The sequence below is a fragment of the Pelobates fuscus genome, chromosome 12 (assembly GCF_036172605.1).
Source record: "Pelobates fuscus isolate aPelFus1 chromosome 12, aPelFus1.pri, whole genome shotgun sequence".
Taxonomy (NCBI): Eukaryota; Metazoa; Chordata; class Amphibia; order Anura; family Pelobatidae; genus Pelobates; species Pelobates fuscus.
Genome location: NC_086328.1, coordinates 2,495,177 through 2,520,908, shown reverse-complemented (window position 1 = coordinate 2,520,908; position 25,732 = coordinate 2,495,177). Strand labels below are relative to the sequence as shown.

At 47.1% G+C, this 25,732-nt stretch overlaps 1 protein-coding gene across 1 annotated transcript in view; it reads right to left on the bottom strand.

Moving 5' to 3' along the window:
- Nucleotides 1–25,732, bottom strand: part of HYDIN (HYDIN axonemal central pair apparatus protein) — a 205,005-nt gene that overhangs the window by 60,396 nt on the left and 118,877 nt on the right. The window contains exons 46-53 of the mRNA XM_063437790.1: nt 25,371–25,598; nt 24,378–24,592; nt 24,122–24,304; nt 23,696–23,815; nt 10,192–10,351; nt 6,778–6,950; nt 5,204–5,402; nt 4,650–4,749 (exon numbers count right to left, since the gene is read on the bottom strand). Of these exons, the coding sequence (XP_063293860.1) occupies nt 4,650–4,749; nt 5,204–5,402; nt 6,778–6,950; nt 10,192–10,351; nt 23,696–23,815; nt 24,122–24,304; nt 24,378–24,592; nt 25,371–25,598 (1,378 nt within the window). The remainder of the gene's footprint in view (nt 1–4,649; nt 4,750–5,203; nt 5,403–6,777; nt 6,951–10,191; nt 10,352–23,695; nt 23,816–24,121; nt 24,305–24,377; nt 24,593–25,370; nt 25,599–25,732) is intronic.

Genomic DNA, 25,732 nt, shown 5'->3' with positions numbered 1-25,732 from the left:
ACCCACCAATATGGGGTCAGTGGGCTGAGTGTCATGGAATAGTGTTTATAATGACAATGAAACCCACCAATATGGGGTCAGGGGGCTGAGTGTCATGGAATAGTGTTTATAATGGCAATGAACCCCACCAATATGGGGTCAGGGGGCTGAGTGTCATGGAATAGTGTTTATAATGACAATGAAACCCACCAATATGGGGTCAGGGGGCTGAGTGTCATGGAATAGTGTTTATAATGACAATGAAACCCACCAATATGGGGACAGGGGGCTGAGTGTCATGGAATAGTGTTTATAATGGCAATGAAACCCACCAATATGGGGGGCTGAGTGTCATGGAATAGTGTTTATAATGACAATGAAACCCACCAATATGGGGACAGGGGGCTGGGTGTCATGGAATAGTGTTTATAATGACAATGAAACCCACCAATATGGGGACAGGGGGCTGAGTGTCATGGAATAGTGTTTATAATGGCAATGAAACCCACCAATATGGGGACAGAGGGCTGAGTGTCATGGAATAGTGTTTATAATGGCAATGAAACCCACCAATATGGGGACAGGGGGCTGAATGTCATGGAATAGTGTTTATAATGGCAATGAAACCCACCAATATGGGGACAGGGGGCTGAGTGTCATGGAATAGTGTTTATAATGACAATGAAACCCACCAATATGGGGACAGGGGGCTGAGTGTCATGGAATAGTGTTTATAATGGCAATGAAACCCACCAATATGGGGACAGGGGGCTGAGTGTCATGGAATAGTGTTTATAATGGCAATGAAACCCACCAATATGGGGTCAGGGGGCTGGGTGTCATGGAATAGTGTTTATAATGACAATGAAACCAACCAATATGGGGACAGGGGGCTGAGTGTCATGGAATAGTGTTTATAATGGCAATGAAACCCACCAATATGGGGACAGGGGGCTGAGTGTCATGGAATAGTGTTTATAATGACAATGAAACCCACCAATATGGGGTCAGTCGGGCTGGGTGTCATGGAATAGTGTTTATAATGACAATGAAACCCACCAATATGGGGTCAGGGGGCTGAGTGTCATGGAATAGTGTTTATAATGTCAATGAAACCCACCAATATGGGGTCAGGGGGCTGAGTGTCATGGAATAGTGTTTATAATGGCAATGAAACCCACCAATATGGGGTCAGGGGTCTGAGTGTCATGGAATAGTGTTTATAATGGCAATGAAACCCACCAATATGGGGACAGGGGGCTGAGTGTCATGGAATAGTGTTTATAATGGCAATGAAACCCACCAATATGGGGTCAGGGGGCTGGGTGTCATGGAATAGTGTTTATAATGACAATGAAACCCACCAATATGGGGACAGGGGGCTGAGTGTCATGGAATAGTGTTTATAATGGCAATGAAACCCACCAATATGGGGACAGGGGGCTGAGTGTGATGGAATAGTGTTTATAATGACAATGAAACCCACCAATATGGGGTCAGTCGGGCTGGGTGTCATGGAATAGTGTTTATAATGACAATGAAACCCACCAATATGGGGTCAGGGGGCTGAGTGTCATGGAATAGTGTTTATAATGGCAATGAAACCCACCAATATGGGGTCAGGGGGCTGAGTGTCATGGAATAGTGTTTATAATGGCAATGAAACCCACCAATATGGGGACAGGGGGCTGAGTGTCATGGAATAGTGTTTATAATGACAATGAAACCCACCAATATGGGGACAGGGGGCTGAGTGTCATGGAATAGTGTTTATAATGGCAATGAAACCCACCAATATGGGGACAGGGGGCTGAGTGTCATGGAATAGTGTTTATAATGGCAATGAAAGCCACCAATATGGGGACAGGGGGCTGAGTGTCATGGAATAGTGTTTATAATGACAATGAAACCCACCAATATGGGGACAGGGGGCTGAGTGTCATGGAATAGTGTTTATAATGGCAATGAAACCCACCAATATGGGGTCAGGGGGCTGAGTGTCATGGAATAGTGTTTATAATGACAATGAAACCCACCAATATGGGGACAGGGGGCTGGGTGTCATGGAATAGTGTTTATAATGACAATGAAACCCACCAATATGGGGACAGGGGGCTGGGTGTCATGGAATAGTGTTTATAATGACAATGAAACCCACCAATATGGGGTCAGGGGGCTGAGTGTCAGGCAATAGTGTTTATAATGGCAATGAAACCCACCAATATGGGGTCAGGGGGCTGAGTGTCATGGAATAGTGTTTATAATGGCAATGAAACCCACCAATATGGGGTCAGGGGGCTGAGTGTCATGGAATAGTGTTTATAATGGCAATGAAACCCACCAATATGGGGTCAGGGGGCTGAGTGTCATGGAATAGTGTTGATAATGGCAATGAAACCCACCAATATGGGGACAGGGGGCTGAGTGTCATGGAATAGTGTTTATAATGACAATGAAACCCACCAATATGGGGACAGGGGGCTGGGTGTCATGGAATAGTGTTTATAATGGCAATGAAACCCACCAATATGGGGTCAGGGGGCTGAGTGTCATGGAATAGTGTTTATAATGGCAATGAAACCCACCAATATGGGGTCAGGGGGCTGAGTGTCATGGAATAGTGTTTATATTGACAATGAAACCCACCAATATGGGGACAGGGGGCTGAGTGTCATGGAATAGTGTTTATAATGACAATGAAATCCACCAATATGGGGTCAGGGGGCTGAGTGTCAGGGAATAGTTTTTATAATGGCAATGAAACCCACCAATATGGGGTCAGGGGGCTGAGTGTCATGGAATAGTGTTTATATTGACAATGAAACCCACCAATATGGGGACAGGGGGCTGAGTGTCATGGAATAGTGTTTATAATGACAATGAAACCCACCAATATGGGGTCAGGGGGCTGAGTGTCATGGAATAGTGTTTATAATGGCAATGAAACCCACCAATATGGGGACAGGGGGCTGAGTGTCATGGAATAGTGTTTATAATGGCAATGAAACCCACCAATATGGGGTCAGGGGGCTGAGTGTCATGGAATAGTGTTTATAATGACAATGAAACCCACCAATATGGGTACAGGGGGCTGAGTGTCATGGAATAGTGTTTATAATGGCAATGAAACCCACCAATATGGGGTCAGGGGGCTGAGTGTCATGGAATAGTGTTTATAATGACAATGAAACCCACCAATATGGGGACAGGGGGCTGGGTGTCATGGAATAGTGTTTATAATGGCAATGAAACCCACCAATATGGGGTCAGGGGGCTGAGTGTCATGGAATAGTGTTTATAATGGCAATGAAACCCACCAATATGGGGTCAGGGGGCTGAGTGTCATGGAATAGTGTTTATAATGGCAATGAAACCCACCAATATGGGGTCAGGGGGCTGAGTGTCATGGAATAGTGTGTATTATGGCAATGAAACCCACCAATATGGGGTCAGGGGGCTGAGTGTCATGGAATAGTGTTTATAATGACAATGAAACCCACCAATATGGGGACAGGGGGCTGAGTGTCATGGAATAGTGTTTATAATGGCAATGAAACCCACCAATATGGGGACAGGGGGCTGAGTGTCATGGAATAGTGTTTATAATGACAATGAAACCCACCAATATGGGGACAGGGGGCTGAGTGTCATGGAATAGTGTTTATAATGGCAATGAAACCCACCAATATGGGGTCAGGGGGCTGAGTGTCATGGAATAGTGTTTATAATGGCAATGAAACCCACCAATATGGGGTCAGGGGGCTGAGTGTCATGGAATAGTGTTTATAATGGCAATGAAACCCACCAATATGGGGTCAGGGGGCTGAGTGTCATGGAATAGTGTTTATAATGGCAATGAAACCCACCAATATGGGGTCAGGGGGCTGAGTGTCATGGAATAGTGTTTATAATGGCAATGAAACCCACCAATATGGGGACAGGGGGCCGAGTGTCATGGAATAGTGTGTATAATGGCAATGAAACCCACCAATATGGGGTCAGGGGGCTGAGTGTCATGGAATAGTGTTTATAATGGCAATGAAACCCACCAATATGGGGACAGGGGGCTGAGTGTCATGGAATAGTGTTTATAATGGCAATGAAACCCACCAATATGGGGTCAGGGGGCTGAGTGTCATGGAATAGTGTGTATTATGGCAATGAAACCCACCAATATTGGGTCAGGGGGCTGAGTGTCATGGAATAGTGTTTATAATGGCAATGAAACCCACCAATATGGGGTCAGGGGGCTGAGTGTCATGGAATAGTGTTTATAATGGCAATGAAACCCACCAATATGGGGACAGGGGGCCGAGTGTCATGGAATAGTGTGTATAATGGCAATGAAACCCACCAATATGGGGTCAGGGGGCTGAGTGTCATGGAATAGTGTTTATAATGGCAATGAAACCCACCAATATGGGGACAGGGGGCTGAGTGTCATGGAATAGTGTTTATAATGGCAATGAAACCCACCAATATGGGGACAGGGGGCTGAGTGTCATGGAATAGTGTGTATAATGGCAATGAAACCCACCAATATGGGGACAGGGGGCTGAGTGTCATGGAATAGTGTTTATAATGGCAATGAAACCCACCGATATGGGGTCAGGGGGCTGAGTGTCATGGAATAGTGTTTATAATGGGCAACTTGTTAAGTAAAGGCATACCTTTTGGGAAGCTGATATCTAGAGATACATCATAAGCCTCAGCTAAAACTTGAATTGTTTCAAGCTGAACGATTCCCAAGATATTTTCTACATCGGAGACCTGGAAAATACAGACAGACAGTGTGATCCCACATTCTGCTCCCCAGGACAGCGTGACTCCACATTCTGCTCCCCAGTACAGCGTAACCCCACATTCTGCTCCCAGGAAAGCGTGACTCCACATTCTGCTCCCCAAGACAGTGTGACCCTACATTCTGCTACCCAGGACAATGTGACCCTACATTCTGCCCCCTAGTTACCCTTGCCTCCAAACATTTCGATAAGGCCTAATTTTTGGGGCCTGCTTTATTTCTGGCCTTTCTGCATCCTGCCTGCCAGTTATCTCAGACTAAGGACATTAGCAGGGGGCAGCCTGTTGTCACAGCAACCAGTTTCGGAAAATGTAAGGACTAAGATGAATATAACAAAAAGCCCCGACTCTGGATATAACTAGCGACACCATGAAAAGTTAATAATATTGTGATCACATAGTGGTGGTGACTGGGCACAAGTACCTCCAGACGGATGAACTTCTTCACGTTAGTGGCTTTGGCTGCCTTGAAGTGAACTTGAAGACCATACTGTGAACGAGGGCCAACAATTCCTTGATCCTGGGAGACAGAAAACTCATCCCCCAGGTTTTCAAGGCCGATCACACGCCAGGCAGCAGGGAGAAGGTTGCTATTTCTCAGGAAGATTGTCCGAGAGTCCTTCCTGTAAAAACAGACAAACATATTGGCTATACAGTGCTACTAAAACACTTCAGATTAAATGAGAAGACCTCACACCAGTCTTTGTTAGTGTTAAGGTTATTGATTAGGTGCTAGATCGCTGGCTGGAGATCACACCAGTCTGTTAATGTTAAGGTTATTGATTAGGTGCTAGATCGCTGGCTGGAGATCACACCAGTCTGTTAGTGTTAAGGTTATTGATTAGGTGCTAGATCACTGGCTGGAGATCACACCAGTCTGTTAGTGTTAAGGTTATTGATTAGGTGCTAGATCGCTGGCTGGAGATCACACCAGTCTGTTAGTGTTAAGGTTATTGATTAGGAGCTAGATCACTGGCTGGAGATCACACCAGTCTGTTAGTGTTAAGGTTATTGATTAGGTGCTAGATCGCTGGCTGGAGATCACACCAGTCTGTTAGTGTTAAGGTTATTGATTAGGAGCTAGATCACTGGCTGGAGATCACACCAGTCTGTTAGTGTTAAGGTTATTGATTAGGTGCTAGATCGCTGGCTGGAGATCACACCAGTCTGTTAGTATTAAGGTTATTGATTAGGTGCTAGATCGCTGTCTGGAGATCACACCAGTCTGTTAGTGTTAAGGTTATTGATTAGGTGCTAGATCGCTGGCTGGAGATCACACCAGTCTGTTAGTGTTAAGGTTATTGATTAGGTGCTAGATCGCTGGCTGGAGATCACACCAGTCTGTTAGTGTTAAGGTTATTGATTAGGTGCTAGATCGCTGGCTGGAGATCACACCAGGCTGTTAGTGTTAAGTTAGGTGCTAGATCGCTGGCTGGAGATCACACCAGTCTGTTAGTGTTAAGGTTATTGGTTAGGTGCTAGATCGCTGGCTGGAGATCACACCAGTCTTTGTTAGTGTTAAGGTTATTGATTAGGTGCTAGATCGCTGGCTGGAGATCACACCAGTCTTTGTTAGTGTTAAGGTTATTGATTAGGTGCTAGATCGCTGGCTGGAGATCACACCAGTCTTTGTTAGTGTTAAGGTTATTGATTAGGTGCTAGATCGCGGGCTGGAGATCACACCAGTCTGTTAGTGTTAAGGTTATTGATTAGGTGCTAGATCACTGGCTGGAGATCACACCAGTCTGTTAGTGTTAAGGTTATTGATTAGGTGCTAGATCGCTGGCTGGAGATCACACCAGTCTTTGTTAGTGTTAAGGTTATTGATTAGGTGCTAGATCGCTGGCTGGAGATCACTGGAGCCTTGTCTTAACACAGATGTTACTGAATAGTTTTTAGATTTCTGGAAGAAGCCATGTGAAATTGAAGCAGGGAGCACAGACAAAGGCAAAGGGTGGTGAATCTTTTATGTGTCATTGGGAACTCTGATCCCCTTACCGATGCAGAAGGACTTTGTCAAAATGAATGTGCTTGCGATCTAACTCCAGCTCTGGTCGGACACCGCGGCAGGAAACTCTGAATAGTGCAGGCAGGGGGTTATCTTTAATGCAGCAGACAATGTTATCCTCAAACACACCAGGAGAGGTGGGGTATGCCCAAATGGAAAGCATCTGTATGGGGTGATAGAATGTGTATATTTATAGAAGGAATGGAGAATTGTTTGACTAGACTTTTGCAACTCACTTCTCATTGGCCTTCCCTATACCCGCATTGCCTACCTACATGTAGTGAATGCTGCGGCCAGGTTCATCTTCCTCTCTGACCAGTACTTCCACACCTCACCCCTTTACCAATCATTACATTGGATTCCTGTACCCTTCAAACTGAAACACGAACCTACAAAGCCCTCACTAACTTCACACCTTACCACTTTACCAATCATTACATTGGATTCTGGTACCCTTCAAACTGCTAACACTAACCTACAAAGCCCTCACTAACTCCACACCTCACCCTTTTACCAATCATTACATTGGATTCCTGTACCCTTCAAACTGAAACACTAACCTACAAAGCCCTCACTAACTCCAGGCCTCACCCCTTCACCAATCATTACATGGGATTCTGGTACCCTTCAAACTGCTAACACTAACCTACAAAGCCCTCACTAACTCCACACCTCACCCCTTTACCAATCATTACATGGGATTCTGGTACCCTTCAAACTGCTAACACTAACCTACAAAGCCCTCACTAACTCCACACCTCACCCCTTTACCATTCATTACATTGGATTCCTGTACCCTTCAAACTGCTAACACTAACCTACAAAGGCCTCACTAACTCCACACTGTAGCGGAACAGCCCTCGCCACGTGTTCTTGGAGGGGGCTGCTTGCCCGCCTCCTACCTTCTGACTATGGCCCTGGGATATATGGCATTTGAAAACACTATTTGTGCCCTGTGACAAAACTGGAGATTGTGCACAAATATGACTATTGTCCATATGTTTTATGATTCCCTTCGTTTGTTGGACTGTTCCCCATGTGTTTCATCTGTTGGTTCGGCCGGATAGACTAGCAGACAAACTGTGGAGTTACTGGGTGGCCACCATTTCATGTATCAGAGGCACATGGTGAGAACAATGGATGGCGGCCATTTTAACTCACAGACATTGTTGTGACTTTTCTACACGGTGCCATCTCGCCGGTATTTGGTGCACAAAGACATCGTGCAGTAGTTTTAAACTATACAGGGGACACTATACAGGGGACACATTATACAGTAATTATTTTTCATATAGCCTGTATATGTTCTGCGGAATCTGCATTAAACTGTATCTTCCAAACTACTGAATGGATCTGGGTGAATTTTTGATATGTGGTTCACCCACATCCCCCGGTTCTGAGGATATATATATATTTTTTATGGGGTTATTGCATGTTTTGGGGTCCCTGTGATACGTTTTATAATACTGTATTTTCCTGCCTGTGATAAGAGGCAGAGGGGAGGATGTCTGATGTAATGAATGGGCGTGTTAGCTGTGATGTAATGTGTTGATTGGTTGTTCTTCAAAACCCTGTGGGCAGTACTATGTTTGTAGAATGTGAATAAATGTGTGTGCCAGTACAGTCAGTTCTTCTTGACCCTCAACACGTAGTCTTGTCTCGTGATTGGAGGGGACAGCTATAATCACACTGGGGATTACTATGCTCTGCATACTCCCTTGAGCTTTAATCACTTAGCTCTTTTAAGAGCTTGTTCCTGATACGCTCTCTCTCTCTCTCCTGCCTCCATAGCCAGTCTCTCTCTCTCTCCTGCCTCCATAGCCAGTCTCTCTCTCTCTCTCTCTCTCTCCTGCCTCCATAGCCAGTCTCTCTCTCTCTCTCTCTCTCTGCCTCCATAGCCAGTCTCTCTCTCTCTCTCTCCTGCCTCCATAGCCAGTCTCTCTCTCTCTCTCCTGCCTCCATAGCCAGTCTCTCTCTCTCTCTCCTGCCTCCATAGCCAGTCTCTCTCTCTCTCCTGCCTCCATAGCCAGTCTCTCTCTCTCTCCTGCCTCCATAGCCAGTCTCTCTCTCTCTCCTGCCTCCATAGCCAGTCTCTCTCTCCTGCCTCCATAGCCAGTCTCTCTCTCCTGCCTCCATAGCCAGTCTCTCTCTCTCTCTCTCTCTCTCTCTCTCTCCTGCCTCCATAGCCAGTCTCTCTCTCTCTCTCCTGCCTCCATAGCCAGTCTCTCTCTCTCTCTCCTGCCTCCATAGCCAGTCTCTCTCTCTCTCTCCTCTGCCTCCATAGCCCGGGCTCTCTCTCTCTCTCCTCTGCCTCCATAGCCCGGGCTCTCTCCTGCCCCCATAGCCAGTCTCTCTCTCTCTCTCCTGCCTCCATAGCCAGTCTCTCTCTCTCTCTCCTGCCTCCATAGCCCGGGCTCTCTCCTGCCCCCATAGCCAGTCTCTCTCTCTCTCTCCTGCCTCCATAGCCAGTCTCTCTCTCTCTCTCCTGCCTCCATAGCCCGGGCTCTCTCCTGCCCCCATAGCCAGTCTCTCTCTCTCTCTCCTGCCTCCATAGCCAGTCTCTCTCTCTCTCTCCTGCCTCCATAGCCAGTCTCTCTCTCTCTCTCCTGCCTCCATAGCCAGTCTCTCTCTCTCTCCTGCCTCCATAGCCAGTCTCTCTCTCTCCTGCCTCCATAGCCAGTCTCTCTCTCTCTCTCTCCTGCCTCCATAGCCAGTCAGTCTCTCTCTCTCTCTCCTGCCTCCATAGCCAGTCTCTCTCTCTCTCTCTCTCTCTCTCTCCTGCCTCCATAGCCAGTCAGTCTCTCTCTCTCTCTCTCTCTCCTGCCTCCATAGCCAGTCTCTCTCTCTCTCTCTCCTGCCTCCATAGCCAGTCTCTCTCTCTCTCCTCTGCCTCCATAGCCAGTCTCTCTCTCTCTCCTCTGCCTCCATAGCCCGGGCTCTCTCCTTCCTCCATAGCCCGGCTCACTCGCTCTCCTGCCACTGGTCGTTTCTTCCACACACCACGTTTACCATATTACTCATCAATCCCTGCCCCCTCTGACAAGCAGCTATTTCTGAAAGATCGGAAGCTTGTTACTGCAGGGCCTTCAGTTACACTCTGCATGTAAATGATCCCTATACTATAATTGTAAAGTGCTGCTGAATGTGCTGGTACTATACAAATGAGAATAACAACAGGAACCCTGTAAATAATACTGGAGACATACCATCCGAGCACCATAACCACTACAGCGTGTAAGCTCAGAGCAGAGAGAAGACGCATTCATTAGTAAAATGGTTTGACTACTCACTGCTGACATCATACCCACTGCAGCTCTCTGAACTGGCTACGAATGAATTGATTAATGCTGGAATACGGAATTGTTCGTGGTGGGGGTTGACCCATAATCCCATATGGCTTTCACCTGTTTCTCATTGGGTTTCAGCGTCATGGTCGGTGGGTCTAAGATGAAGGTAGTTGCTTTCATGTCATGTTGAAAACCAAAGTTGATCTCGGATTCAATGGGAGACACGTTGCAAATCATAATGGTCTCCATATTCTCTGGAAACTGACCTGCTTTGTACCTGCCAAAAAAAACCATACAAGTCAGTCACCAAACCCATCCCATCATTTTTCACACCCAGCAAGTGTTAGTCAAATCCCACCTCTACTCATTAACCTGTCAGCACAAATCCCACCTCTACCCATTAACCTGTCAGCACAAATCCCACCTCTACCCATTAACCTGTCAGCACAAATCCCACCTCTACCCATTAACATGTCAGTACAAATCCCACCTCTACCCATTAACCTGACAGCACAAATCCCACCTCTACCCATTAACCTGTCAGTACAAATCCCACCTCTACCCATTAACCTGTCAGCACAAATCCCACCTCTACCCATTAACCTGTCAGTACAAATCCCACCTCTACCCATTAACCTGTCAGTACAAATCCCACCTCTACCCATTAACCTGACAGCACAAATCCCACCTCTACCCATTAACCTGTCAGCACAAATCCCACCTCTACCCATTAACCTGTCAGTACAAATCCCACCTCTACCCATTAACCTGTCAGCACAAATCCCACCTCTACCCATTAACCTGTCAGCACAAATCCCACCTCTACCCATTAACCTGTCCGCACAAATCCCACCTCTACCCATTAACCTGTCAGCACAAATCCCACCTCTACCCATTAACCTGTCAGCACAAATCCCACCTCTACCCATTAACCTGTCAGTACAAATCCCACCTCTACCCATTAACCTGTCAGTACAAATCCCACCTCTACCCATTAACCTGTCAGCACAAATCCCACCTCTACCCATTAACCTGTCAGCACAAATCCCACCTCTACCCATTAACCTGTCAGCACAAATCCCACCTCTACCCATTAACCTGTCAGCACAAATCCCACCTCTACCCATTAACCTGTCAGCACAAATCCCACGTCTACCCATTAACCTGTCAGTACAAATCCCACCTCTACCCATTAACCTGTCAGTACAAATCCCACCTCTACCCATTAACCTGTCAGCACAAATCCCACCTCTACCCATTAACCTGTCAGCACAAATCCCACCTCTACCCATTAACCTGTCAGTACAAATCCCACCTCTACCCATTAACCTGTCAGCACAAATCCCACCTCTACCCATTAACCTGTCAGTACAAATCCCACCTCTACCCATTAACCTGTCAGCACAAATCCCACCTCTACCCATTAACCTGTCAGCACAAATCCCACCTCTACCCATTAACCTGTCAGTACAAATCCCACCTCTACCCATTAACCTGTCAGCACAAATCCCACCTCTACCCATTAACCTGCCAGTACAAATCCCACCTCTACCCATTAACCTGTCAGTACAAATCCCACCTCTACCCATTAACCTGTCAGCACAAATCCCACCTCTACCCATTAACCTGTCAGTACAAATCCCACCTCTACCCATTAACCTGTCAGCACAAATCCCACCTCTACCCATTAACCTGTCAGCACAAATCCCACCTCTACCCATTAACCTGTCAGCACAAATCCCACCTCTACCCATTAACCTGTCAGTACAAATCCCACCTCTACCCATTAACCTGTCAGCACAAATCCCACCTCTACCCATTAACCTGTCAGTACAAATCCCACCACTACCCATTAACCTGTCAGCACAAATCCCACCTCTACCCATTAGCCTGTCAGTACAAATCCCACCGCTACCCATTAACCTGTCAGCACAAATCCCACCTCTACCCATTAACCTGTCAGCACAAATCCCACCTCTACCCATTAACCTGTCAGCACAAATCCCACCTCTACCCATTAACCTGTCAGCACAAATCCCACCTCTACCCATTAACCTGTCAGCACAAATCCCATTAACCTGTCAGCACAAATCCCACCTCTACCCGTTAACCTGTCAGCACAAATCCCACCTCTACCCATTAACCTGTCAGTACAAATCCCACCTCTACCCATTAACCTGTCAGTACAAATCCCACCTCTACCCATTAACCTGTCAGTACAAATCCCACCTCTACCCATTAACCTGTCAGTACAAATCCCACCTCTACCCATTAACCTGTCAGTACAAATCCCACCTCTACCCATTAACCTGTCAGCACAAATCCCACCTCTACCCATTAAGCTGTCAGCACAAATCCCACCTCTACCCATTAACCTGTCAGCACAAATCCCACCTCTACCCATTAACCTGTCCGCACAAATCCCACCTCTACCCATTAACCTGTCAGCACAAATCCCACCTCTACCCATTAACCTGTCAGTACAAATCCCACCTCTACCCATTAACCTGTCAGCACAAATCCCACCTCTACCCATTAACCTGTCAGCACAAATCCCACCTCTACCCATTAACCTGTCAGTACAAATCCCACCTCTACCCATTAACCTGTCAGTACAAATCCCACCTCTACCCATTAACCTGTCAGTACAAATCCCACCTCTACCCATTAACCTGTCAGTACAAATCCCACCTCTACCCATTAACCTGTCAGCACAAATCCCACCTCTACCCATTAACCTGTCAGCACAAATCCCACCTCTACCCATTAACCTGTCAGTACAAATCCCACCTCTACCCGTTAACCTGTCAGTACAAATCCCACCTCTACCCATTAACCTGTCAGTACAAATCCCACCTCTACCCATTAACCTGTCAGTACAAATCCCACCTCTACCCATTAACCTGTCAGCACAAATCCCACCTCTACCCATTAACCTGTCAGCACAAATCCCACCTCTACCCATTAACCTGTCAGTACAAATCCCACCTCTACCCATTAACCTGCCAGTACAAATCCCACCTCTACCCATTAACCTGTCAGCACAAATCCCACCTCTACCCATTAACCTGTCAGTACAAATCCCACCTCTACCCATTAACCTGTCAGTACAAATCCCACCTCTACCCATTAACCTGTCAGTACAAATCCCACCTCTACCCATTAACCTGTCAGCACAAATCCCACCTCTACCCATTAACCTGTCAGCACAAATCCCACCTCTACCCATTAACCTGTCAGTACAAATCCCACCTCTACCCATTAACCTGTCAGTACAAATCCCACCTCTACCCATTAACCTGTCAGTACAAATCCCACCTCTACCCATTAACCTGTCAGTACAAATCCCACCTCTACCCATTAACCTGTCAGCACAAATCCCACCTCTACCCATTAACCTGTCAGTACAAATCCCACCTCTACCCATTAACCTGTCAGTACAAATCCCACCTCTACCCATTAACCTGTCAGCACAAATCCCACCTCTACCCATTAACCTGTCAGCACAAATCCCACCTCTACCCATTAACCTGTCAGTACAAATCCCACCTCTACCCATTAACCTGTCAGTACAAATCCCACCTCTACCCATTAACCTGTCAGCACAAATCCCACCTCTACCCATTAACCTGTCAGTACAAATCCCACCTCTACCCATTAACCTGTCAGCACAAATCCCACCTCTACCCATTAACCTGTCAGCACAAATCCCACCTCTACCCATTAACCTGTCAGTACAAATCCCACCTCTACCCATTAACCTGTCAGTACAAATCCCACCTCTACCCATTAACCTGTCAGTACAAATCCCACCTCTACCCATTAACCTGTCAGTACAAATCCCACCTCTACCCATTAACCTGTCAGCACAAATCCCACCTCTACCCATTAACCTGTCAGCACAAATCCCACCTCTACCCATTAACCTGTCAGTACAAATCCCACCTCTACCCATTAACCTGTCAGTACAAATCCCACCTCTACCCATTAACCTGTCAGTACAAATCCCACCTCTACCCATTAACCTGTCAGTACAAATCCCACCTCTACCCATTAACCTGTCAGCACAAATCCCACCTCTACCCATTAACCTGTCAGCACAAATCCCACCTCTACCCATTAACCTGTCAGTACAAATCCCACCTCTACCCATTAACCTGCCAGTACAAATCCCACCTCTACCCATTAACCTGTCAGCACAAATCCCACCTCTACCCATTAACCTGTCAGTACAAATCCCACCTCTACCCATTAACCTGTCAGTACAAATCCCACCTCTACCCATTAACCTGTCAGTACAAATCCCACCTCTACCCATTAACCTGTCAGCACAAATCCCACCTCTACCCATTAACCTGTCAGCACAAATCCCACCTCTACCCATTAACCTGTCAGTACAAATCCCACCTCTACCCATTAACCTGTCAGTACAAATCCCACCTCTACCCATTAACCTGTCAGTACAAATCCCACCTCTACCCATTAACCTGTCAGTACAAATCCCACCTCTACCCATTAACCTGTCAGCACAAATCCCACCTCTACCCATTAACCTGTCAGTACAAATCCCACCTCTACCCATTAACCTGTCAGTACAAATCCCACCTCTACCCATTAACCTGTCAGCACAAATCCCACCTCTACCCATTAACCTGTCAGCACAAATCCCACCTCTACCCATTAACCTGTCAGTACAAATCCCACCTCTACCCATTAACCTGTCAGCACAAATCCCACCTCTACCCATTAACCTGTCAGTACAAATCCCACCTCTACCCATTAACCTGTCAGTACAAATCCCACCTCTACCCATTAACCTGTCAGCACAAATCCCACCTCTACCCATTAACCTGTCCGCACAAATCCCACCTCTACCCATTAACCTGTCAGCACAAATCCCACCTCTACCCATTAACCTGTCAGTACAAATCCCACCTCTACCCATTAACCTGTCAGTACAAATCCCACCTCTACCCATTAACCTGTCAGCACAAATCCCACCTCTACCCATTAACCTGTCAGCACAAATCCCACCTCTACCCAGTAACCTGTCAGCACAAATCCCACCTCTACCCATTAACCTGTCATCACAAATCCCACCTCTACCCATTAACCTGTCAGTACAAATCCCACCTCTACCCATTAACCTGTCAGCACAAATCCCACCTCTACCCATTAACCTGTCCGCACAAATCCCACCTCTACCCATTAACCTGTCAGCACAAATCCCACCTCTACTCATTAACCTGTCAGCACAAATCCCACCTCTACCCATTAACCTGTCAGTACAAATCCCACCTCTACCCATTAACCTGTCAGCACAAATCCCACCTCTACCCATTAACCTGTCAGCACAAATCCCACCTCTACCCAGTAACCTGTCAGCACAAATCCCACCTCTACCCATTAACCTGTCAGTACAAATCCCACCTCTACCCATCAACCTGTCAGTACAAATCCCACCTCTACCCATTAACCTGTCAGCACAAATCCCACCTCTACCCATTAACCTGTCAGCACAAATCCCACCTCTACCCATTAACCTGTCAGCACAAATCCCACCTCTACCCATTAACCTGTCAGTACAAATCCCACCTCTACCCATTAACCTGTCAGCACAAATCCCACCTCTACCCATTAACCTGTCAGCACAAATCCCACCTCTACCCAGTAACCTGTCAGCACAAATCCCACCTCTACCCATTAACCTGTCAGTACAAATCCCACCTCTACCCATTAACCTGTCAGTACAAATCCCACCTCTACCCATTAACCTGTCAGTACAAATCCCACCTCTACCCATTAACCTGTCAGCACAAATCCCACCTCTACCCATTAACCTGTCAGTACAAATCCCACCTCTACCCATTAACCTGTCAGCACAAATCCCACCTCTACCCATTAACCTGTCAGTACAAATCCCACCTCTACCCATTAACCTGTCAGTACAAATCCCACCTCTACCCATTAACCTGTCAGTACAAATCCCACCTCTACCCATTAACCTGTCAGTACAAATCCCACCTCTACCCATTAACCTGTCAGTACAAATCCCACCTCTACCCATTAACCTGTCAGTACAAATCCCACCTCTACCCATTAACCTGTCAGTACAAATCCCACCTCTACCCATTAACCTGTCAGCACAAATCCCACCTCTACCCATTAACCTGTCAGTACAAATCCCACCTCTACCCATTAACCTGTCAGTACAAATCCCACCTCTACCCATTAACCTGTCAGCACAAATCCCACCTCTACCCATTAACCTGTCCGCACAAATCCCACCTCTACCCATTAACCTGTCAGCACAAATCCCACCTCTACCCATTAACCTGTCAGTACAAATCCCACCTCTACCCATTAACCTGTCAGCACAAATCCCACCTCTACCCATTAACCTGTCAGCACAAATCCCACCTCTACCCATTAACCTGTCAGTACAAATCCCACCTCTACCCATTAACCTGTCAGTACAAATCCCACCTCTACCCATTAACCTGTCAGCACAAATCCCACCTCTACCCATTAACCTGTCAGCACAAATCCCACCTCTACCCATTAACCTGTCAGTACAAATCCCACCTCTACCCATTAACCTGTCAGCACAAATCCCACCTCTACCCATTAACCTGTCAGTACAAATCCCACCTCTACCCATTAACCTGTCAGTACAAATCCCACCTCTACCCATTAACCTGTCAGCACAAATCCCACCTCTACCCATTAACCTGTCCGCACAAATCCCACCTCTACCCATTAACCTGTCAGCACAAATCCCACCTCTACCCATTAACCTGTCAGTACAAATCCCACCTCTACCCATTAACCTGTCAGTACAAATCCCACCTCTACCCATTAACCTGTCAGCACAAATCCCACCTCTACCCATTAACCTGTCAGCACAAATCCCACCTCTACCCAGTAACCTGTCAGCACAAATCCCACCTCTACCCATTAACCTGTCATCACAAATCCCACCTCTACCCATTAACCTGTCAGTACAAATCCCACCTCTACCCATTAACCTGTCAGTACAAATCCCACCTCTACCCATTAACCTGTCAGTACAAATCCCACCTCTACCCATTAACCTGTCAGTACAAATCCCACCTCTACCCATTAACCTGTCAGCACAAATCCCACCTCTACCCATTAACCTGTCAGCACAAATCCCACCTCTACCCAGTAACCTGTCAGCACAAATCCCACCTCTACCCATTAACCTGTCATCACAAATCCCACCTCTACCCATTAACCTGTCAGCACAAATCCCACCTCTACCCATTAACCTGTCAGTACAAATCCCACCTCTACCCATTAACCTGTCAGTACAAATCCCACCTCTACCCATTAACCTGTCAGTACAAATCCCACCTCTACCCATTAACCTGTCAGTACAAATCCCACCTCTACCCATTAACCTGTCAGTACAAATCCCACCTCTACCCATTAACCTGTCAGTACAAATCCCACCTCTACCCATTAACCTGTCAGCACAAATCCCACCTCTACCCATTAACCTGTCAGCACAAATCCCACCTCTACCCATTAACCTGTCAGTACAAATCCCACCTCTACCCATTAACCTGTCAGCACAAATCCCACCTCTACCCATTAACCTGTCCGCACAAATCCCACCTCTACCCATTAACCTGTCAGCACAAATCCCACCTCTACCCATTAACCTGTCAGTACAAATCCCACCTCTACCCATTAACCTGTCAGCACAAATCCCACCTCTACCCATTAACCTGTCAGCACAAATCCCACCTCTACCCATTAACCTGTCAGTACAAATCCCACCTCTACCCATTAACCTGTCAGTACAAATCCCACCTCTACCCATTAACCTGTCAGTACAAATCCCACCTCTACCCATTAACCTGTCAGTACAAATCCCACCTCTACCCATTAACCTGTCAGTACAAATCCCACCTCTACCCATTAACCTGTCAGTACAAATCCCACCTCTACCCATTAACCTGTCAGCACAAATCCCACCTCTACCCATTAACCTGTCAGTACAAATCCCACCTGTGGCGAAACCAGCTTCGCCACTGTGAACTGGAGAGGCCTGGCTGCTAGCCTCCTGCCCTGCGACTACGGCCCATGGACATATTGCTCTATAAACACTATATTTGGGCATGTAATAATTTATATTGCTGCTACTGGCCCTTTAAAATCAGCGATGGACATATTGGGACTTTTGGGACTAATGTCCCTTTAAGACTTTGTAACATATCACAGTAATACTGTCTTAAATATTATGTAGGTATTTATGTGTTCAGTTAAACTGGGGATATGTAGAAATGTGTGTTTTATGTGTTAAATGTATCAGTATGTAATTTTATGTCTTTTACTGTCTTTTTGCAACCATGTGGTTAATGGAGTCTGACTCTAGTCCTAGATAATTGAATTACTTCTCCAATTATCTCCAGGGCAGAAGGGAGGAAGCCGGGATGCATTGTGGCGGATGTTTTACTTCTGTTTGAGCCAGATTGTGCCATGCTGCAAGCCCAGGCCCAAAAGATACTTTTAGTAACTTTTAAACCCCTGGTCGGATTCATGCCATTTTTTAATATGTTGTTCCCCTGAATGGATTGATTGTGAATATGTATTTTTATGTGAATGTGATGTATGGTTTTAAAGTTATGAAAGTTGTGTAAAAGTATATTTTAAACTGTATGCATAATGGGATTATGTGTCACACTAAGGGGAGGGGATGTGTGGGAGGTAACATCTATGTCATTGGTTCTTTTATGCCTCCCCCTGGGTGTGGCCTGTATGTGTGAGTTGGAAATAAAAGCCAGACTGGGTGTCCCAGTCTAGAGTTCTTGCTTAACCCTCAAAGCGATGTGTCGTCTAGGTCTTTGGGGGAATGGGATTGTAAGCTGACTGCCAAGAGTGTAAGCCGATGTCTGCTTTTCTTGTTCAGCTGTTCCAGTGTTCGTGTGGTTCCAGTCGGGAGAATGGTGTTTGCAGTAGCTGCCTGTGCATCTGGAAAGGGGATTATCGCCTAAACTGGGTTTTATCCTCTTGTAAGTGAAACGGTCCGTTACAATTGGTGGCAAGCGGCGGGATCGTTCCTACAAACAGAGGGACAGCTACAGACAACACCATTTCTGGATTACAAATTGAGGGCAACGCTAGTATCCGTACAGCGACCCTATCTACAAAGGAAATCAGGAAAATGGAAGGAGACAGAGTCGCAGCTGCTGCAGCACCTCCGAGGGAGAAGGAGGAATCCGAGTTTGCCAGGGAATATAGGAGCAGGATGGCTCTATTCTCACCAGCCCGAGCTGAGCGGATGGCAGACCGGGTCTACAACGATGTACAGGCGTACCTCATGCTGCGAACGACGCAGAGGAACCAACAAGCTGCGGGATTGTTCCCACAGCCAGAAGGACAGCTACAGAACACCAATTCCTTGGAGTTACAAATTGAGGGCAACGTTAGCATTCGTGCAGCGCCCCTGGCAGCAGAGGTATCCAGCGACTTGGAGCAGACAAGTATGGAAGGCTCTGACGCTGAAGATGATTTTATGGCCAAGGTGAGGCAGCAAGTGGCCCAGTATGGGGGTTATATATCCATGGACACATTCCAGGGGATCTGGAACCAGGTCATGGCTGAGCAAAACTCAAAGATGGACGAAGAGTATGATGAGCAGGAAGAGTGGTACAGCAGCAGAGTAGAGGCTGCATCCGAGGAGGTTAGCCGCCCCCCCCCGAGGCGGCAGGAAGAACCCGAAGTAGGGGTCCTCATAGATTGGTCCTGTGAGGAACCACAACAGGCAGGTGGAGATGGGACCGAGGTCTCTCTACCGGCCCTACAGGGATGCTGGGCAGTCGGCCCAGATCCCCAGCGGCAGTGTGTAACCCAGGGAGCTGATGGTGTCGTCCATCCTCCCCAGCGGCAGAGTAAGTCCCAGGGAGCTAAAGGTGTCGTCCTTCCTCCGCAGCGGCAGATTGTATCTCAGGGAGCTGAAGGTGCCGTCCTCCCTCCCCAGCGGCAGTGTGTGCCCCAGGGAGCAGAAGGTGCAGTCCTTCCTCCCCAGCGGCAGTGTGTGTCTCCGGGAGCTGATGGTGTCGTCCATCCTCCCCAGCGGCAGGCTGAGTTACAGGGGGCAGAGGTTGTTGTTCCTGCCCCCCAGCAACAAAGTGATGTGCCAGGAAGGCAGTGTGAGGTGAAGGGAGAGGAGAGCAGCGTCCTCACTCCCCAGCGGCAGTGTGTACCTCAGGGAGCAGAAGGTGCAATCCTTCCTCCCCAGCGGCAGTGTGTACCCCAGGGAGCAGAAGGTGCCATCCTTTCTCCCCAGCGGCAGTTTGCCATCCAGAGAGAGGAACTTGTTACACCCTCTCTCCCACGGCAACCTAACCCACCAAGGGGAGATGTTAAGCCCCACAACTGTGCAGATGGGACCGTAGTCTCTGCACTTACAGCACAAGGGATAGGGACGGTCGGTCCTGTTCCCCAGCCTCAGTGTGATGGATCCAAAGGGGAGACAGTCGGTCTCCCCCTCCGGCAGTCGAGCTGTGCACCTAAAGGGGAGACAGCCAGTCTCCAGCAACCAGGCGCCCACCAGACTACTCCCGTGGTAGTGCTGGCAACAGGACAGAGTACCACTGGTCTCTGCCCCCTCAGCAACCCACCAAGGCAGCCTACCCGTCTCCCACCCAGCAGTGGTGAAACACCAGAACTTGGACAAAATCCTTCCTCACCCAGATGTAGTAACCGGTTAGTGTGGGTGGGCTGCTCTGTTATTTCTGTTTCGTGGGTGGGTTGCTGGACTAACCAGGGCACTGACCGGCAGAAAGTCAGGTACCCTGTTAGTCTAATTGGCAAAGGGGAGAAATGTGGCGAAACCAGCTTCGCCACTGTGAACTGGAGAGGCCTGGCTGCTAGCCTCCTGCCCTGCGACTACGGCCCATGGACATATTGCTCTATAAACACTATATTTGGGCATGTAATAATTTATATTGCTGCTACTGGCCCTTTAAAATCAGCGATGGACATATTGGGACTTTTGGGACTAATGTCCCTTTAAGACTTTGTAACATATCACAGTAATACTGTCTTAAATATTATGTAGGTATTTATGTGTTCAGTTAAACTGGGGATATGTAGAAATGTGTGTTTTATGTGTTAAATGTATCAGTATGTAATTTTATGTCTTTTACTGTCTTTTTGCAACCATGTGGTTAATGGAGTCTGACTCTAGTCCTAGATAATTGAATTACTTCTCCAATTATCTCCAGGGCAGAAGGGAGGAAGCCGGGATGCATTGTGGGGGATGTTTTACTTCTGTTTGAGCCAGATTGTGCCATGCTGCAAGCCCAGGCCCAAAAGATACTTTTAGTAACTTTTAAACCCCTGGTCGGATTCATGCCATTTTTTAATATGTTGTTCCCCTGAATGGATTGATTGTGAATATGTATTTTTATGTGAATGTGATGTATGGTTTTAAAGTTATGAAAGTTGTGTAAAAGTATATTTTAAACTGTATGCATAATGGGATTATGTGTCACACTAAGGGGAGGGGATGTGTGGGAGGTAACATCTATGTCATTGGTTCTTTTATGCCTCCCCCTGGGTGTGGCCTGTATGTGTGAGTTGGAAATAAAAGCCAGACTGGGTGTCCCAGTCTAGAGTTCTTGCTTAACCCTCAAAGCGATGTGTCGTCTCGGTCTTTGGGGGAATGGGATTGTAAGCTGACTGCCAAGAGTGTAAGCCGATGTCTGCTTTTCTTGTTCAGCTGTTCCAGTGTTCGTGTGGTTCCAGTCGGGAGAATGGTGTTTGCAGTAGCTGCCTGTGCATCTGGAAAGGGGATTATCGCCTAAACTGGGTTTTATCCTCTTGTAAGTGAAACGGTCCGTTACACCACCTCTACCCATTAACCTGTCAGCACAAATCCCACCTCTACCCATTAACCTGTCCGCACAAATCCCACCTCTACCCATTAACCTGTCAGCACAAATCCCACCTCTACCCATTAACCTGTCAGCACAAATCCCACCTCTACCCATTAACCTGTCAGTACAAATCCCACCTCTACCCATTAACCTGTCAGTACAAATCCCACCTCTACCCATTAAGCTGTCAGCACAAATCCCACCTCTACCCATTAACCTGTCAGTACAAATCCCACCTCTACCCATTAACCTGTCAGTACAAATCCCACCTCTACCCATTAACCTGTCAGCACAAATCCCACCTCTACCCATTAACCTGTCAGTACAAATCCCACCTCTATCCATTAACCTGTCAGCACAAATCCCACCTCTACCCATTAACCTGTCAGTACAAATCCCACCTCTACCCATTAACCTGTCAGTACAAATCCCACCTCTACCCATTAACCTGTCAGTACAAATCCCACCTCTACCCATTAACCTGTCAGTACAAATCCCACCTCTACCCATTAACCTGTCAGTACAAATCCCACCTCTACCCATTAACCAGTCAGTACAAATCCCACCTCTACCCATTAACCTGTCAGCACAAATCCCACCTCTACCCATTAACCTGTCAGTACAAATCCCACCTCTACCCATTAACCTGTCAGTACAAATCCCACCTCTACCCATTAACCTGTCAGTACAAATCCCACCTCTACCCATTAACCTGTCAGTACAAATCCCACCTCTACCCATTAACCTGTCCGCACAAATCCCACCTCTACCCATTAACCTGTCAGTACAAATCCCACCTCTACCCATTAACCTGTCAGCACAAATCCCACCTCTACCCATTAACCTGTCAGTACAAATCCCACCTCTACCCATTAACCTGTCAGCACAAATCCCACCTCTACCCATTAACCTGTCAGCACAAATCCCACCTCTACCCATTAACCTGTCCGCACAAATCCCACCTCTACCCATTAACCTGTCAGCACAAATCCCACGTCTACCCATTAACCTGTCAGTACAAATCCCACCTCTACCCATTAACCTGTCAGCACAAATCCCACCTCTACCCATTAACCTGTCAGCACAAATCCCACCTCTACCCATTAACCTGTCAGTACAAATCCCACCTCTACCCATTAACCTGTCAGTACAAATCCCACCTCTACCCATTAACCTGTCAGTACAAATCCCACCTCTACCCATTAACCTGTCAGCACAAATCCCACCTCTACCCATTAACCTGTCAGTACAAATCCCACCTCTACCCATTAACCTGTCAGTACAAATCCCACCTCTACCCATTAACCTGTCAGCACAAATCCCACCTCTACCCATTAACCTGTCAGTACAAATCCCACCTCTACCCATTAACCTGTCAGCACAAATCCCACCTCTACCCATTAACCTGTCAGCACAAATCCCACCTCTACCCATTAACCTGTCAGTACAAATCCCACCTCTACCCATTAACCTGTCAGCACAAATCACACCTCTACCCATTAACCTGTCAGTACAAATCCCCAATGTGAGGTCTTTTCTCAGTCGAGGGAACACAATGCCGATATCAGTTGCAGACACGTTGTGTCCTCTAGTAGCTACCTACAGTAGCTATTATGTGTGCTGTATCTATTGATAGACGTAAGAATGTGTCTTTATATTGCACAGTACTGTGTAAACACAGGTATTTTAATATGAGATTTGTCGCTGACCTTTCTCTAGCTTTACCGCACAGTAGGGGCCCAAACTCAAACACTCCACTGCTCAATATGAACTTCTTCTGGCAAATCTCATCTGCTTTCACCTCCTTCTTGCACTGAGGAAAGATGCGCCTGCAAATAAGGTGATGGAAACATTACAAACAATGTATGATAAAATAGGAGATATACTGGATATAGAAATCTACCCGATTACTCACAACATTCTGTTTTGTGTTTTTAGGAAACATTTTCCTAATGTGTGCTTGTACACACTAGGAGGCCACCAATAAAATAAGCTGAGGTGGGCTCGATTTTCATATTTTAGTAAATAGCCTTGTGTATGTGTGTGAGTTCCTAGGAGCAGAGGAGCCATGTAGAGCATATGGTTTGGAGTGATGGTTGTTGTACATATCATTGCATTTATATTTAGAAGCTTACTTGGGGTCCTGGCAAATGGCAGGAAAGGCACAAACCCCCCGACAGTATAGCTGGTATCTGCGACAGGTTCCCAGGACTTCAAAATTCATAGTTTGGTCAAAATTCCCAATAACGGTTGAGGCAAAGTGAATTCTTAGAAAAACTTCTCCCCCTGCAGGAACAACCCAGCGGAATATGCCAAGCCTATAAAAAACAAAGTCAGTGAGCTGAAAGGAGACAGCATGTGAACGTGATGGACTTGTGACAGTGATCTCACCGTTGTAACTTGCTCAGTGGTACTTCTCCAGTGATGCTGCCCTGATCCACATCAGAAACAGGAGTACCAGCACCAGGTGGCGGAGAAAGGATGTCCACAACTGGTAGGTTCTTGCGTGTAGAGGCTGGTCTGCGTTTGTCTTTCTGGCTCTCACGTCCAGTATCTACGGACTTCTCTTTTTTGTTTCGACCCTTAGTAGGTGTCAGCTGATCGTCCTTTAAAAACAAATACTATAATAAATTAATCTACAACTACTCTTTACACAATATAGCACAAGAGCTGGACATGGCAAGGTACCAGAGCTGTATTAGACATGGGACACGGCAAGGTACCAGAGGTGGGACACGGCAAGGTACCAGAGGTGGGACACAGCAAGGTATCAGAGGTGGGACACAGCAAGGTATCAGAGGTGGGACACAGCAAGGTATCAGAGGTGGGACACAGCAAGGTATCAGAAGGGTATCAGAGGTGGGACATGGCAAGGTACCACAAAGGGTTATCAGAGGTGGGACACAGCAAGGTATCAGAGGTGGGACACAGCAAGGTATCAGAGGTGGGACACAGCAAGGTATCAGAGGTGGGACACAGCAAGGTATCAGAAGGGTATCAGAGGTGGGACATGGCAAGGTACCACAAAGGGTTATCAGAGGTGGGACACAGCAAGGTATCAGAGGTGGGACACAGCAATGTACCAGAGGCATTTCAAAGGTGGGACACAGCAAGGTATCAGAGGTGGGACACAGCAAGGTATCAGAGGTGGGACACAGCAAGGTATCAGAGGTGGGACACAGCAAGGTATCAGAGGGGTATCAGAGGTGGGACATGGCAAGGTATCAGAGGTGGGACACAGCAAGGTACCAGAGGGGTATCAGAGGTGGGACACAGCAAGGTACCAGAGGGGTATCAGAGGTGGGACACTGCAAGGTACCAGAGGGGTATCAGAGGTGGGACACAGTAAAGTGACGTGCAGTAAGTTTCCGTTAAGATTCTTACCTTAGGTGTTGGGATAGTAAGCACTGGTTCAACTTCTGGAGGGTCGGATTCCTTTTTTTCTTCTACTATCACATTGGGATCATCTGGAGAAGCTGCGATGAAGGTAAAATGGCTGAAGCTCTCTAGATTAGTTGACACTGCCCTCTTTTCTGGGAATTGGACAACAGAGAAGTAGCAAGGGGGTGGACGAGGAGGACCTGAAGGGCCCAATCCAAGGCCATCTAGGATCTGGCAAGAGAAAAATCAAACAAAATAAAAGAGTGATAAAGACTAGAGTTTGGTATGTGCTACTCCACACACTCCTTAGCTATCCATTGTAATATATGCCTACAACACTCACACATCTTGGTATTTATTGCCAC